The 17,434-nt window shown below is 35.5% G+C and overlaps 2 protein-coding genes across 3 annotated transcripts in view; both read left to right on the top strand.

The window, feature by feature from the left end:
* Positions 1 to 9,992, top strand: part of LOC130629378 (eukaryotic translation initiation factor 2D-like) — a 42,410-nt gene extending 32,418 nt beyond the window's left edge. For both annotated transcript variants that reach the window (XM_057442537.1, XM_057442536.1), the window contains exons 14-17: positions 7,970 to 8,027; positions 8,688 to 8,778; positions 9,073 to 9,156; positions 9,576 to 9,992. In XM_057442537.1, coding sequence (XP_057298520.1) covers positions 7,970 to 8,027; positions 8,688 to 8,778; positions 9,073 to 9,156; positions 9,576 to 9,637 — 295 coding nt within the window. In that variant the 3' untranslated portion in view covers positions 9,638 to 9,992. The remainder of the gene's footprint in view (positions 1 to 7,969; positions 8,028 to 8,687; positions 8,779 to 9,072; positions 9,157 to 9,575) is intronic.
* Positions 9,993 to 10,643: 651 nt separating this feature from the next.
* On the top strand, positions 10,644 to 16,776 carry LOC130629377 (chloride channel CLIC-like protein 1). Its single transcript, XM_057442533.1, has 5 exons — positions 10,644 to 10,874; positions 11,467 to 11,772; positions 12,000 to 12,199; positions 12,826 to 13,024; positions 15,779 to 16,776. Exons 1-5 carry the CDS (start codon positions 10,671 to 10,673, stop codon positions 16,646 to 16,648), a joined length of 1,779 nt encoding a protein of 592 aa, XP_057298516.1. The 5' UTR covers positions 10,644 to 10,670; the 3' UTR covers positions 16,649 to 16,776.
* Positions 16,777 to 17,434: the final 658 nt, after the last annotated feature.

Below are 17,434 nucleotides of genomic sequence, written 5' to 3'. Positions count from 1 at the left end.
TAGAACAAGCTATGTAATGGGACATTCCTAATCAGAGTAGAATTATATCACTTATATACTGTGTCATAAGTATAAGCTAGGTGGCCTATCTCATTGAAAATCTGTCCAAAAGAATTTTTCTATGCTAGCTATGTAGATAATTTTATGCTAGCCTAATTAGCTAATTTTATGCCAGCTAAGTAGTTAAATTTATGCTAGCTCTGTAGCCAGTTTTATGCTAGCTGTATATGTTATATGTTTGTTCTATTGCTCTATTTTATGCCAGCCAGCTCAGTCAGTAGTTTTATGCTAGCTAGCCTTAAGTGTGAGTGAGAATAAGAAAGAGTTCATTACATGTAAAGGAATAGTGATATATGCCTTTGTGTAAAAATTAATTAGTGAAATTGTTTACCCAGGATAGCCTCCTCAGTTCCTTTTTGCTACTGCTATCAACAAGGGTCCTGCTAATGGGGTCCTCGTGCATTTAAAGCTCCCATTTGAGCTGCGAAAGTCGTGCAAGCACAGCAATCGCTCAACTATACAACCACCTAAGATATCAATCCTATTCTCATACTGAGTGCTAAGCAGAAAGGATAGATTCACACTTTTATGGTCTCTGGCATGACTCGTCCGGGGTTTGAACCCAAGACCTCCCGTACTGCAAGCGAACGCTCTATCACAAGGATACCAGTATCTACCTCTTTAAGATATTCAGGTTCTACTTAAGACAGGTATTAAAATCTAAGGTTTGTTTGTTTATGGACAAAAACACAAAATTTTAGGCGGGAAAGAAATTCAGTCATAAACTCTTAACTGTTTATAACGGTTTCGAAAATTGAAGTCCTGCGATAATTTCGAAGAGCATTGTGCATTGCCAGAAATAAAGCTTTCCAAAATTTACAAAAAATTAACAAAATTCTAAACCCATATGAATTTTTTTAGATAAGGTATAATAACTTAAATCTTTAATTAATTCGTCTAAGATAAAAGATAAAAGTACCGAATAATCCAGAAATATTGTTGAGATAGGTGTTGTGTTATAAATTATGCACCAATAATTTGTAACTTTTATGCAACGTTTCCTTTATAATAGTAGGCGTATTCTGTCTGTCCGCAAGATAATCGTCGTGTCACGGGTGCACAAATTTTATATATCTGCACGAAATACCAAATACGATATATTTTTACTAACTTTGTTTTGATTTTTGCCCGCGTGTGGTAACCAATCATGACGCCGGATTTTGTAAAAAAAAATTTTGGCCTTGACATGCCGACGAAATAACGTAAAAAGCAGAGCCACGAAGGCCATTTTGGGCTACAGTTGCGTGAAGAGTTATTTTTTTAAAATATATTACACTCGAAACACTCAAATGTTTACTCGATTTACGACATCTGCATACCTATACTAAAGCGATTCATCTGGATGCGTGGCACAGTTTGCGGCTCTTATTTAGCGCATTTTGGGCATTTAACGCCGGGTCACACAGTTCCTCAGTTGCTTGTGACGTTTAGACGCGGATTTCCCTGGCAAGTTAACTACACGCAGCTTATGGAAGGTTATTTAAAACTTTGCATGCTTATAATATAATGATAATACTAGCCAGTAGACCAGGCATTTTTCAAAAATTAACTTTTCTACAATTTCAGCTGGAATAAAAAGACACGTTACAACATGTACTTATCATGTCATAGAAAAAAATAATTATTTTTGTTATTTTACGGAATAAGTTTCAGTGAAGGTTTAAAAATTAATCATGGCACCGGGCTGAGCGCATGTAAACTATGTCGTGTATCCGTATATTTTCCAAACTTATAAAGACGGTATAAAATAAGGACAGGCAATCTAGCTACTTACAATATGTCTTCATAGTTTTAAGAGGTACTTTTTACAACCTCCATATATTGGTGGAATAACTATCAAATAACAAAATATATAACATGTTAAAATCAAACTGATGTTAAAATTTGCTAAACTTGCTAATCAATTTAATTACTGTCCTGCAGACAAATTTATATTAACTGGTCATCGATGCTTCATGTTAACAACAAAATATTTTTATAAAATGATATCCAACTGGGCGAAAGTTGGTTAAAACAGATCAATGTTAATTTTTTATCTCTTCTCTGAATTCAAATTTTTATGAATAATCAAAACTATTGTTGCCATACCTACTGGTTTCTTACTGTTGCCATACCAACGAGTTTCTTACTGTTGCCATACCAACGAGTTTCTTACTGTTGCCATACCAACGAGTTTCTTACTGTTGCCATACCAACGAGTTTCTTACTGTTGCCATACCAACGAGTTTCTTACTGTTGCCATACCAACTAGTTTTTTACTCAGTACCAAACTTCATAGTCCAAACATTGTAACTAGAAGAGGTATAACAACCTTTATCTCTATCTGATTTTCTTATTTTTTTGGGTGCAACATCATTTTCTGTAATTTATGAACGTGTCCATAAAAATATATCCGCATTTGTTATGTTTTTCAAGATTTTCTGATTTTGGCCAATAGACCAAATATGGGTATTATTAATATGGATATTATTCTTAGAATAGTACTTTCACACTCCTTGATATAACTATAACGAACAAACTGACGAACTCTACGACGGTCAGCCAGGAGTATCCACACCACAAGCCCATATGACCACCTATGTCAGCTAGCAAATTTCCCCATGTGTAGTACATCTGGTCTTCGATAACTTTCACTTCAAATGTTTTGAAGTAAACATACAAATCTAAGACGTCGTCTTTTCTTAAATTATGCTCATTATGATCGTTATAGTCACCGTAAGTAAGTTCGACAGGGTAGTTAATCTCCTTACACGGAGCCATACATGTACTGAAGCAAGATTCTTCTTTCAACAGGATACTTACATTAACCATGCATTCGACGTGTTCGTGTGCGCATATCGGGTGAAAAACGGCGTGACGCACGTCCACTGTGCAGTTACATAGCAACTCATACCGACGGTGAAAACAGTTGTCTCGGCACTGCACTTTCGAATGTTTTGTTATTTTCTGTTGCGCTTTTATTGGAGGTTGTATAGATACGTAATCTTCTATGCAACTGTTGTTTTTGAATTTATCCACTCTGATGCGCTTGTATATTTCAATGCCTGCATAGTGCACTTTACCGGGTTGCAAAGAAACGCCATGGTAAAGGAGGTCCACTTCCTTACCTTGTGGACTGACATGCAAGACAGCTCCAATTGAATCTGCTAACCATGGTAAATATTCATCCCTGTTGATTTTTATAGTCAACTTTAGGGCGTTGTTGATTCCAACTTGAGCTGGCAGTATTTTTCTCTTTTCTCCTTTTCCATTGATATCACTATTAAACGCAAAGCAATTCCCAAATTTCCAATGCCAGAACTGTCGCCAGTGTTGTTTTGTTTTGCAATTTGTTACTTGAGAGTACACGCATGATTGTATGGTGTCGTTGAAACTGTGACCGTACTGATAGATGGAGGTCCCGTTGTGCGCAATTATCATATTAGTTCCTTGATAAAAGTGAAAAAAGTTTTTTAATTTATTTTTTAATTTATCTTTACCGTTTAACCCTTTGAGTAAGTTCTTTTTCTCTTTAAACGCGTCAGTACGCAGTAGTTCTGGATATTGTTGCTTAGTAATTGCGTTTCTGTTGCACACAGCAACCAGTGGGAAATGTTGAAGTCCTGCATCTTCAATATAAGTCTTCGTCATGATGGGAACATCTAGGTATTGTATCACCAGTTTCTTCGCTTCGAAGCAGAACATGGCGAAACTTGCTGAAATCACAAGCAGCCAGAATGACTTCACATACCATCTTTTTGTGGATGTAACAAACTGAAATCCATGAGCTGTCGTATTGGAAGCGAAATTGTGGAAGATTTTCTTTAACATTTTCACTTGTATTTCTCTTTTTTTATTCTTCATCTTTCGATTATTTCTCAAGCAGAACAATACGCGTCCAATACACGATCCCTGTTCTGTTTCGAATGCTGTCGAAAGATGTTTGACATCAGAATTACTTTTGTAGTGGAAACTATGCTTTTCGTACTGTTTTTCTTTTGTTGTATGAATTGAATGTTTTTCTCACCTGTTTGATAAATATTTTTTCTCTTTTTAATTATTGGTATTGCATACTAAAAAATCTTAATACATTAGAGCCCAATGGAAAACAGAATTCCAAACAAAATGTTTTGTTTGTTTTTTTGCGAAAAAAAATTAATAGACACAGTTGATATTTTTATCTGATTTTATTTGTTTATTTTTACATATATTTCTTCTTTGTTATTTATATTCTTTCTCGACAAAAGAAGCACTTAAATTAAAGCAACCTAATTTCCAAGCTCTTGTTTTCTTTTCTTTCTCTTGTTTCTTTCTCTCTCTTGTCTCTCACCAACAAGCGTTGCTTTTTCAAACAAAACGGTGGGTCTGTTTTTAAAAAATTCAACCTTTTAGTCAACTTTTATGCTATTAGACCACGTATTTCGAAAAATAGAATCCTAAAAATGCTAAGCGTTTCATGAAAGATCAACTAGTTCACTTGTTATTCACACAACTCTGGATCTACCCAATCAATTCAATCTGTCGGACGTAGGTTTTATCGTTGAGAATTTTCAATATAATGAGCTATATTTTCGGAGAAGGCATGATACTGCTTTTAATGTAACATCTTGAAACGCTATATTGCCAAGAAAGTGATTCTATACCGGTACACACTAACCTAACGAGGGCGGATCAAACTTACTTTTTATGTTTTTGTAACATATGGTTTTCCTTTTTGGATAGCTTGAGAAATTCATTGTTTAAGTCTAACGCTAGGGGGGAGTTTACATGGAAGGAGGGCGGGACGTTTTCCAGGATGATTTTGATCTGCCCTTTTTTATAGAAAAAAATTGTTGGAATGTTTTCTTTTTTATTTCCATTAAAATATGCAATAAATATCTCTTTTGTTCTGCATGGTGTCTTTATATGAAGAAAAACGTCCTCTCTGAGAAGTTGTCCCGCTTAGCCAGGATGGGGCGAAATTGTATAGGGACAAAAATTTCGATTAAAATACAAAGTGATTTTTAGTAAAATTATTGGTGAGGGTGATATCCCAGCAAACGTCCCGCCCTGGCAATCGATCCTTCTGGTCTCTTATATAAACGTTCCCTAACAGTTTAGTCACCGATAACATCTACCCGGGATTTTTATGAAAGTCAAATATGTTATGTTTCAGCTACTACTATATGACCGTGTAACATGTATACCAATGCTAAAAATAAAGTATGAGAGAAATTAGTAAAAATATTCTGAACGCGTATATTTTGGTGTGACATTTTTCTGCCACCTTTACGGCGGCGTTTTTGTTTTTTTCTGTTTTGACGTAGGTTTCACCAAGTAACAATGTATACTGTAAGACAATTTAAACCCTATAATTTCCAGGCTATAAACAATCAAATTAAGGCGCAAACTGAAATAGAAATATCATCAAGTGATAGTGAAATTATGAAGTGATTTTTCCGGCGATAAGTATAAAACAAAATTTTCTATTTATGGCTGCTTCTTTCACAAAATAGTTTAAAAAAAACAAACAAAAAGTTAGGCAAGACAAACGAGAGAACAATATACTGTTTGATAATTTTATTGTAACGGTTTTGTTTTTTAATGCTCCTCACTAATAAACAACAGAACAACAGACTGTTCAGTATTTTATTTGTTCTTATTGCAACAGTTTCTTTGACAATGTTTCACACTCGTCAGTAGAGTCAACAGCAACAAACCCAACACTTCAACGATTGTCAGAACGGAATAGCCACACCATAAACCAAGTTGGCCACCAATATCCGAAAGAAGATTAGTCAGCGTATAAATCACGTGATCTTCTGTAACTTCCACTTCGAGTGATTTGAAATAAACCTGCACGTCTAACAGATCATCTCGATTTCTTTGCTTCTCGCTACCAACTAAATATCCCGCAGATGTCAACACCACAGAGTAATGCGTGCTATCACACGCGTATCGGCATTTCTTTAGACATGAGATTGATTCGTTTTTCAACATGGCGGATACGTCCCCCATGCAAGATGATTCTCCGTGGCCACATGGGGGATAGTTATTTGTTGCGGGATTGTATGTGGTTGTGCAGTTGCACAATCGTTGATAGTTGCTGACGTAGCATTGTTCTTGACACAAATCTACACTGTGTTTTGTGAGGAGTGGCTGAGCGTCAAGTGAGCTTCGTTTTGTTTTGTAGTGATCAATGCAACTTTTATTGTTAAAACGATCTACCCTTATGCGCTTTTTCTTCTGGATAACCGCATAGTAAATTTGACCGGGCTGGAAGGAAACACCTTCATTGTACAAGGACTCTTTCACGCCATGCGCCCCCACGTACATAATAGCGCTCACTTCATTGGTTATTTGATTAATGTACTGACTTTGATTGACGCCAATGGTTAGAGATAAGGCGTACCCTTTTCCTGCTTTGCTTGTGAATAATTTGACTTTTTTCCCATTTTGGTCAACGCCAGTGTTAAAAGCGAAACAGCTTCCGTACTTCCAATGCCAGAATTGTCTCCAGTGGACGTGTTTTTTACAGTCGTATGTTTGAGCGTATGAACACGACAGTATGGTCTCGTTAAAACTGTTACTATATTGGTAAACCATCGAGCCATTTTGTGTCGCAATCAAACTTGTGGCTTGGTTTAAATGCGTGAACAATTCATGCCGAGCCAATGACGTCACATGAGTTGTGTTGCGTAGTTTAGCAAACACTTGTAACTTCGGTTTGAACGCCGGTGTGTTCAAAAGCTCCGGTAGTTTGTCCTTTTTAATCGAATTCCGATTGCAGATGGCGACAATCGGGAAATCTTGGCCATCTTCATTTTCAAGCCATATTTTTGTTGCTATTGGTCGTTTCAAGCATTGTAAAATTAAAATTCGGATTTGATAGCATAAGTAGGCTAAACAGCCGATGATGAGGAGAGACCAAAAAAACTTGACGAAACACTTCTTCGTTGATGCTATATGTGCAAAACCATGCGCTGTTGTGTTGTCCGCAAACTTTGTAAATATTTCTGAAAAACTTGGAATGTGTTTACGCTCTTCCTTCGACATTTTTTGTAAAAATAGATTTGTTTTAAATGTAAAAGAAATGTATTTGTCGTTAAGAAATTTAAGAAAAAACCATATTGGAAATAATTTGAAATGTTAATAATGCATTTTCGCTACAGGTTGCTATTAAGTTATGTTTCTTTTTTTATAAAATGAATGTACGTGATCATTCTCTTCTATTTATTTGCTTCAGTATTCAGACAACTGTGTTTTGAAATGTACTCCCCGCCCCATTTTGGATCGTTGTGATGACTGAGCAAAAAATTAATTATTTAGCAGTATGTCGCTACTAGTTTTTATAAGAAGTAGAGATTTAAACTTTAATGGGGAGCGTGTTTTGTGACGAAGTGCGTATGCAGTGCGGGTATTCCCCTTTTTTTACATGCTACCATTTCTTGTCAAATAACAGCAAAATTTAAAGTGATGTTTTTTCAACGTGAAAATAAGTTTTTGCTTTTTAGAAATTCCAACGAATTTGTAATTCTTTCAGTCGTTACAACTTGTAAACAGGGTGCCATCTTTTGTTTGCAAAGACAATCTGCTTCGGAATATGAAAAGTTTTAATCAAAAATAATTTTGTTTTTCTTGGTAATAAAGGGGACATTTTTCATTTACAGAAGAGATGCGTAATTTTTTACGCTGCGCATATTTTGTGGAAGTTTAATTTTACAAATATTTAATATATATATATTTAAAAGAGAAGGGATAAAAAAGCAATCTGTCTGTCCACAAATTTATTTTCACGTTTCAATTTCTTCTATTTTAAAATTTAATTCGACAAACTAAATTTAACTATCCGTAATGCAATTATGCAGTGTATATCCAGCCGTAATTATCTTTACAATTATACAGTGTATATATAGCCTTAAAACAATAACGTTATGATGATTTTGTTTAGAAAAGGAAAGATGGAAATGATTGAAGTTTCAGTTGAACAGAGGATGGGAAATAAAAAGGTTACAATAGCGTGTTTATTTACATTTTTATTTTACTCCCTGTTTTTTACTTCTTTTTGCTTTTGTGTAGGTAAACTTATCCAGAAGTGGCTATTGTCTTTTGCTATGATGCGCAATCTTTTCGTAATTGTCTTTTCCCCTTGCTTTTATCTTATTTTTCATGCAAGAATACTTCGTCAGTTGTTTCCATTATTGCAGTGTAAGATGAAAGACTCGTTTACCTGCACACGGCTTGTGTAAATTATTCAGATTAAAACTTCTCTGGAAAGAATATGGAAAATGTTTCAACAGAAATTGCATGAAATCTCTCCTCCATAGGGAATGCATGAAATCTTCCCTCCATAGAGAATGCATGAAATCTCTCCTCCATTGAGAATGCCTGAAGTCTCTCCTCCATTGAGGATGCATCTGTTTTTCACAATGAGTTTCTTATGCTCCTCTACAGAGACTGCTTAAAAGGTTTCTTTTCCGTACTTGCTTAAGTTTAAAGGCAACGGATTTATTTTTTCTTTTCAACTATGGCGAGATCTCCTCCGCAGAAACTGTAAAATCTGTCCTTCACAGAGACTGTAATATCACTCCTTCACAATAATTCTGGTAGTCTCTGCTTCGCAACACAACAAGACATGTGATGGCAACTAAAGTGTATATTTTTCTCAGGTAACTATCGTGAAGAACCTGGAATCATTTGGTGTCGATGTCAAAGCTTTTGCACAAGACTTGCAGCAAGCCGCTGCTTCTAGTACTTCAGGTAAGTCAATGACGTAATTTGCTTTTCATTTATCCTTGTCCTTAAACCTACCAATAGCGTGCTGCTATCCCAGTAGCGATATATCATCGACTGCGTGAGTTTGCGAAACAGGTAGGAAAAGTTGGTATGAAGTAATATTTTTAGCAACTATTGAAATAAAAAAAAGTGAAGTGGTCAACTTGTGAGTTCCTTGGTCATTAAAACTACTGTCGCATCAAGACTACAAAGACTGGAATGAATAAGTTCACTGACCTTATCTTTTTTTAATGAAATTGTTTATTTTTTATTTTGTAGTGAATTTATCGCCTGGCAAAAATAGCAACACCCATTTTGTTTTGGTGCAAGGCATTCAAACTAAACATATTAAGAATTTGCTAGGTAAAAGCTTTTGTCCATAGAAATTTGATTTGGTGTTTTTTGTAAATTTTACTTGGTAGTTCACATTAGTATATATTGATAAGTAATATTTTGACATTTTTGATGTCAGAGATTATGTTCTGAAATTAACTTGCGTCATTATGACAAGTTTTTACCGTTACTTAAAACTTACAACAGATTGATTAAATAATAAAATTTTATTAAATTAAAATGGTGCAAACTGATTGGTTAAATAATAAAATAGTGCAAACTGATTGGTTGAAAGTTAGAATGGTACAAACTGATTGGTTGAAAGTTAGAATGGTACAACTTGATTGATTTCTGTCGATTTGGTAGTCCACATTGGATTATGACTGTTTTAGATCTTTTAAATAGTCATTGAGCGATTATAGCAGAATTTTTTTATTTTTATTCTTTAGAAACTTATAAAATCCCGAAAAAGTATTTGAAAGGATTGGATGTAAAAGAAAAAAAAAGGTGATCACAAAACGAGAAAAAAAATATCAAAAACATCAGACACGTTGAATTCGTTTCGTGATGGGATAAATTATGGTGCGTGCAGAAGCGTGGGTGACAGTCATTGGGTGGTTGCTATGAAAAAAAGACGGCAGCCACCGTTGGTTGCTTTGAAAAAGACGGCTGGCACGGTTGGTTGCTATGAAAAAAACGGCAGCCACCGATGGTTGCTATGAAAAGAGACGGCAGACATGGGTAGTTGCTAAAAAAGAGAAGACAAGTTAGATATATTCCAAACAATTTATTTCTCAACACGAAATCATCATTTCGGAAATATCTCTGTAGAAACAAAGTTAATCGAAAATACATGAAGTTTGTGATTTTTTTTCTAACAATTTATTTCTTGCAAATATCAAAATTTTTATCCATCCTGAATTTTTGTTATACCTTTGAATGTTCGTGCTTCTTTCTCCTGCTTATAATATTGAAAACGTCAACACTATTTTCACAGATTTTAAATGATTAAATTCAAATGCGCGGAAAACCAGAAAGTTAATATCGCCATTAAACTTTCGCTAAAAGTTGCTGTCCGGGATAATATAATTTTTCTGATTCATTTTATTTATTGTCATATGATTAGAGAAAATGTTGTTGTTTTTCTCTATTTTTTTCATAAAAATCCTGATTTGCATGGATGTATAAAACCTACACAATCGAATTATTAGACTCTAGTTTTATTTAATTTTGAAAATATGAAACAACTACGTTCAAGTTTTGTGTGCCAGCTCGGTTTACCATTCTTTAATCATACTAGTCGTTAGCCGTGGAAAAATCCACGGGTTCGCCCGTCATTTTATACCGCATTGGGCGCGTCTCGCTACTAGCTAAGCTATCTTTTTGCGTGACAGACAGACAGACGTACAGACGTATACGGGTATTATAATATAGATTTGCAACAGTGAATGATCTGAGACTGGGTGATGTTCTACTTTCATCCCCCTCCCCTTTAACTATTCTAAAACAAATCACCATCTAAAAATTTATTTTCTATTTTTAGAATGTATACAATAAAAAATATAAATATTCTCCACGATGTTGTTTTTTTACTCTCCCTCACTGTGGTTGTATCAAGTGATACTGTTGATGAGAATGGAGGCGTTTATAACACCTACGATGAGAGCGGATGGGTGGACCCGTACGATTTGACAACAAGCAGACCAGCGAAGAAACAAGAAAGAGTGACTTCGGATAGTGACGAGTTGGTAGGTATGTTAAGATATAACGTAAGGGCGCTTTTGTGGAACGCCTGTGGCGGTTAATTTTAATCTTTTTTTATTTTCGAAAGGGGCGTTGGTTTTTAATTTATATTTTTTTAAAATGTAATGAGCTTTTATTTAAAACCTAAAATTGCATTTGATATAAATTTAAAAAGTATAAATTTCAAAGTAGCAGAGTATTTTTCTGGATGAATAAGTGTGAAAAGTGCAGTACACCCAGTGGTTGCGAATTAGCGCCAAAATCAAAGCAAAATTTACTGGACTGAAGAACTTAAATTGGCCTCGAGGAATGCTGCATTACATTATACGAACCACAAGGGTTTTTTAATAGTAAATCTGCAAGTTACGTCTCATTGCACAATGCTTTCTTGCGATCTTGTGTCTCTAAAATTATGAACAGTACAAATGGTATGATCTTAAAAAAAAAAATTATGAAAAAAAGTAACATTTAACCCACGAATAAAATATCTGACATTTACGCTTATGTTCTGTCTTGGTATCTTTTTGTATATTTATTTGTTTTTATTGATTTGATTTTATCATTTTTTATTATATTTTTGTTATTTTTTTACTTTAGGTTAAAAAGCTGGCTGATTTTCAAGATGAGGCTAGCACGTGTCGCGAATCGCTACAACAAGTGAAGAATGAATTACTGAACTGCAAGTTCGAAGAACGTTCACCTGTAGTGAATGACCTCACATACTTTAAACATCTCGTTAACACATTCGTCAAATTAGCAGAAGTGCAAGGTGACCAGGGCGATGTTTATGCAGCTTACTTCAGTCTTAGTGAAGAGAATCGGAATCTTGCATTGTGGTTGCTAGGGAAAACTGATCTCAGTGAAGCTAAGAAAATCCTAGATATTTTGCAAGATGCTTTTCAAGTAAGTTATCGTCATCGTCCCAGCTATTGTTGTGGTAGGGTGTCGTAATTATCGTCTTCGTCGTTATTGTTGTCGTTGTTATTGTCGTGGTAGTTGCCGTTATTATTGCCGTGTTTATTGTCTTTGTCGTGGTTATTATCTTTGCTGCGGTCGTTTTATTTCAAGTTTTCTAATCAAAACATACTTACCATATATTAGATTTTTATATCGTCTTCTGTTACATTCAGCCTTTATCGACGTCGCCTTGGAAACAGGCGTCAGAAATCATTACACCTCGCGTTATAATCGGAGCTGTCGGTATTAATCTGCTCATGTTTTTGTTATTATTTGTGACAAGACAGGTGCAGTTGACTCAGAGTTGGAAGAGAACAGTAATGATCACATTCCTGCTTTGTTTTATGTGCAGTATACCCTGGGAATGGCACCGGTAAGACTTTTGGTACTTTGTTTTTACGTTACGTGACTATCAATAATGGCAGTGATGTTTTCGACGATGTGTACGCAGTGTTAAAAGCGCTTCTCGTTTTGCATTTGTGTATGCTTTACAACGCCATCTCTAAGTCACGCCTTCCGTTTTGTTTAGGGTCTTGCAATATTTGTCCAAAACTCGTTTTACCACCTCCCTTTTCCACACTGACCCTTGTGATAATGCGAAGCCACAATGCTAACTAGGGTTAGTGTGAGTAGAATCAACAAAAAATGATTGAAGTGTTGTTGATGTAGTATTTGTTTCGGTGTCGCTTCACAAAAGGTAGCAGTGGCTTAGTGGTAGAATATCATGCTTAGAAGGTATGGGTTCCTGTTTCGAATTCTATCTTTGATGGTTGGAAATCTCACGTCACATAGAGGTATTGCTGCCAGCTTAACTCACCCCTTAGTGTCCATGTTACAGGTGGAATGACGGCTTGTTAGGGGAGATTTCCACTACGATATACGATCAGGAAAAAGTATCCCCACTATTTGTAGTGGCTACGATTTAATTGAAACGAATGATAAAACGTTGAAGGGATTGAGAATTTTTATTTAATTTTAGTTAGCTTGTCTTATTTTTAGTATGTACAAAGTTGAGCTAGCAAAGAAAACATCAGAGGCCATGAAAGATGTACCTGAAGATTGCTTTCCAAATAATTTGACCCCGTGGAAATCAGTGACGCTGTGGTTTAAAGATACATTCACAACATCTGATGACGCTTGCGCGAAGTATCATCAAAACATTCTGGTGGATCCAGTTTGGGAGGTCTCTCCCTTACAGGTAATGTTTTCCTCTTAATCCAAAATAATTAGCAGTGGAGTATGCAGGGGCGGATCCAGACTTTTTCAAGACTTAGTCAAGACTGAGTCTTGAATTTAGCAGCTGGGGGCTAAATTTTAAGCTTTGCGGGTACAAAAATCGCCGAAAAATTGTCTTCCGATTTATCTAGTTATTAATAAAATTGACCAAAAGAAGCGCTAAGCTATAACAAAATCTCCTAAGAACATCTTTTATAAGAATCAAATCTCCGTCTTACACGTCTTATTTTAAATAGATAAAACCACTAAAATTAACAGGGATTAACTACAATAAAGTGAGACAATTGTGAATATATTTCATTATTTATAAACTCCTGCTGTTTCTGCCAATATCAGGCTTCATCAGCATGACTAGGTGAATCAAATGATCACACCAGCCATGGACAGCAAAATAAAACACAATAATAACAAAAACAATAAGAATATGGAAAGATCAGGATAATGAAAATGAAATATACATGTGATATGATACAAACACACCTCAACCCATGTATTTGTTCAGATATATTTGTTTATTTATAGGGCTAAACTCAAGTTTCGTTTGAACTTTAAAAGAAGAATTAAGAAGGGCTTTTTACTGCTTTTTGCATGCTGAAATAGGAAAATGCAACTTTCAGTTAAGAAAGTTGCAACCTGGAAAAAGGGTAACGTAATGATTTGGCTTGAAGTCTACACCAGACTACACCTACAACAATATCTTCATAACAAAATAAAATTTTTAACTGATCTTCATCAGGTAAAATAGATGGGTGTGGCGATATACACTGTGTAAAGAAAGTTGTAACAAACTGTAACAAACCGAATTGTGGGTAAAATGTGTTAATTTTTCTCTTTATTACTGTTGACAAGGCAAGTATTGATAGAAAAGGAAACCATGTCTTGGGGCTACAGTTGTTGATTGCTTCTGCTTTAACTGCCTCCTCAGGAGAAAGAGTCATATCACAAACAATATGGGAAAGGGAAAATCTGAATAAACTTTTCTCAGATATAAAAATATTTGCCTTTTGGTTTTTAAAAGCAAATTGAAAACAAGTATGATTGGAATAAAAGGAAGGATGCAAGAAAAGTTCTATGGATGTCAAGATTCTCAAAACATCAACAAGAGAATTATCACCTATACCTATACCAACGATGCTGAGCTGTATAGACAGTCTCCTGATGGATTGGATCTAAAAATAATATATTTTACCATGACCTTTTACTCAACAAACTTTGTTTCTTAATAGTCAATCGAAGAGTTGTTTATTTTCATCACCAACCCTACTTATCCAGATGTCAAGTTCTTGCTTTTAATAACAACACAAATATTAATTGAGAAAGAATTCCTCCGCAATGCTGAAAATTCTGTTCAAAGCTCATATTACAAAAACAATACACCTTCACGATAATTCAATTGTACATGAATTCCTACAGCTCTCCATCGTTTTACAATATCGGAAATGGAGGTAAAAAACGTTTTTTTATAAGAGTTTGTTAGAGACGAAAGCGTGTTTCCTCCAGCTTTTTAACTTCCGTCGTATCAATTTCTTTAAAATTTTCAGGAAACGTTAATAATAATAAGATACAACTTATGTGTACTTTTCATTAAAAACAAAACGTGGCAAGAAAAGTTATCACGAAAAAACGTGTTTTCTCCTTAATAAACTCTTATAAAAGTGTAATGTTTACCTCCTCTGATTGCAAAATAAGCTACGATGGAGTGTTATTTTTTCCGAATTATCGTAAAGGTGTATTAGCCCTAGCTATTAGCTAAATAAATTTTTTTGTATTTGGTTTTAATAGTCTGTTGTATAAAGCTCTCCCCAACTAGCTTTTCGTAGCAGATATACTGAAAACCTTTAAATAAATGCAAGGTCTGTTGGAGAGTAAAAAACATACTTCTCACCTTAAAGCAATAATTCCTTTATCTTCACACCTCGCCTCAGATGGAAGGTATATATCTGGACCTAAATTCCGATGAAGACTTTTACCAACCAAGGGATAAATATCCCCAGACAACAAAAATGCTCGAGAATAAACACTTTCTAAAAGTTCTTTTTGCATTTTACGAACAGATTCAAAATTATCACACTTTAAATCAGTAAGCACCCGCGCCAACATATCTGCTGCGGCCATAATCAATAACAGTACGGAAAGAATCCAAGTCAAAAGGCGTGAGTCTTTGACTAATCCTGACGGATGGGAGTTAAAACTATAGCCTAACAGGTTATCAGTAACCACGCAGTACGGAACCTAAATTTCCTTTGGCGGCTGCGGGCCACATATTGTTGGACTACGCATAGAGTGTGAAAATTACGTCACGATTTTGACGTCACAGGCCCCTTAGGTGAGATGGGGAGGGTTGCGGGCCATAGCTATTTGATTTTTGACTGACTGAGTGACTGATTAGTCAAAATGAATCAGTCAAAATCTGTAAGCTATAATTTGAAACCCTCTCAGTCTATATGGTAGCGACGTCACAACTTTGACGTCAACATCGCTATAGGCGAATTGGAGAGGGCTGTGAACCATGGCTTTTCGCCGTAAAAAATTACAATTTTTAACGCCCTCCGTTTGCAACGCCTGGATCGTCGACATCTTCGCTTGGCTAACATTTTTCGTCAAATTTACACTTAGTCACGCGACTTATCTGACTAACCCTGGATCCGCACCTGGTATGTAACTTTCTCCCTCCCTGTTTATACACGAAATAAGTATACTTGTATTTCGTTCGCAGGCGACAGCTGTTTGTGCTTCACGATTTATTTTCGAACCGATGAAACAATTTGGCAGCGCTCTCGGTGTAAGTTTTCGCTTGTTAATGAAAGAAGTACCTGTGCAGTGGCAGCCTGTGCTCTTCGTTGTCATCGTTCTCATTGTTGTGTTCGTTGTCATGGCAATGACCGGGTTTGAGATCTCTTCACCACTTTTAAGAGTCGGGTTTCGACAAAACGTACGTGGAAACGAAGGAGAGCGCATATTGCAGCTTGAAGGACAAGTGAGGAAATTAAATGAAGAGCGATTGGCTTTGCAGCAGAATATGTTGGAACAAAACCAATTAAGGATCGGTCAAATCGAATATGACAGGGGCGTACAAAATGTAAGACAACGCCCTTATAACAACGAAGCAAGTCCACCCAGAGATCGAGTTGGAGGCGGAACGAGAAAGCGAAAATCTGTAAAAAACACGCCCATAAGCAGTACAAATGAAAGCGTTGATGAATCCAGCGAAATGATAGAATGCCTGGAAAGTCTGAATTTAAACGAGACAGCGGAGGGCGTTGCTGCGCCCATCACAGTTAATGACGTTGCGGCACCCATCAACGAAGACGTAGATTTTCCCGGATGCTCCAATGTTTCCTCTATTTTGCCATCGATGCAAGGCTCCAATGTTTCCTCTATTTCGCCATCGATGGAACGCTTATCGTCTGTGCCATGTGAACATGATGAAAACCCAGACCAGAACAGTGGATCTGATAGGGAATACGCAGATGGTGCAAGTAGCGCCCCAAGACAGGAATCAACTGACATTATGGGTACTAAATTGGTGTCCGAAGATATCGGGATTTCCGACTCGGACTATGAATTTGTAAGCAAAGAGAGTTGAAGAATATGTGTTAGTAATAGTTTTGTTAATAGATTTTAGATTATCATGTTTATAAACTTTTCTTCTCTTCATGAATATAATTTTTGTAACAGAGCTAAGTGTTAAAAGTTAATTTTTTATATTCAAAAGTGGATGATTTTATTGTTGTCTGCCATTTTATTTTTTAGAATTTTAGTACAACTGAGATCATCTTAACTGCTAACTCACAAAATATTGAGAAATTTAAGAAACCAAATTTTAGATTGACTTGCTAAAAATATTTTTAAGGGTATAACACTGGGTGTTATTTCATAAAGTATCAGAAAATCTGCTGTAAAGTTTTTCGTTCAGGGAAAATTCTAGAAGCTGTTGAACTTTGGAATAACAAACAAACAACAACAACTGTGACAATCTTTAATTTTAATATTTCAGTGATATAAAATTTATAAAACTGTGCCGCGTATGCTTGTGAAATCTTTCTGTTCAATAACTTATTTCTCAAATACAAAATGTGTATAAAACAAAGCAAATGTTGCAAGACTGGCGCTTAATTTACAAAAAGTCCAATCAATAAATTCAGCAACATTTATTTTCATATTTTTCATTGCTCGCTTAATTAAGGTGTGTTACATGTGACATTTGAATCTACTTGTTAAATGTCGCAACTGCTCAAGTCTAACGATTCTAATTCTACTACTCGTTGTTCGTCCGTCGTATAACCGGAGCTTCACTATTTTATGCATTCTTAGCACGGAGTAGTGGATACAGGTATAAATATAAAAGATTACAATAGTCTGAAAATTATCA

This window comes from Hydractinia symbiolongicarpus, chromosome 2 (genome assembly GCF_029227915.1).
Source record: "Hydractinia symbiolongicarpus strain clone_291-10 chromosome 2, HSymV2.1, whole genome shotgun sequence".
Taxonomy (NCBI): Eukaryota; Metazoa; Cnidaria; class Hydrozoa; order Anthoathecata; family Hydractiniidae; genus Hydractinia; species Hydractinia symbiolongicarpus.
Note: the sequence above shows the minus strand (reverse complement) of the source record. Positions and strands in the feature narration are given on the sequence as shown.

What these genes read in the sequence shown, in the direction of transcription:
- LOC130629377 (XM_057442533.1), top strand. Translation starts at nt 10,671, where the DNA reads ATGTATACAATAAAAAATATAAATATTCTCCACGATGTTGTTTTTTTA. An exon ending in CTTCGGATAGTGACGAGTTG is followed by an intron (nt 10,875 to 11,466) that starts GTAGGTATGTTA and finishes TTTTTACTTTAG; the next exon opens with GTTAAAAAGCTGGCTGATTT. An exon ending in TTTTGCAAGATGCTTTTCAA is followed by an intron (nt 11,773 to 11,999) that starts GTAAGTTATCGT and finishes TGTTACATTCAG; the next exon opens with CCTTTATCGACGTCGCCTTG.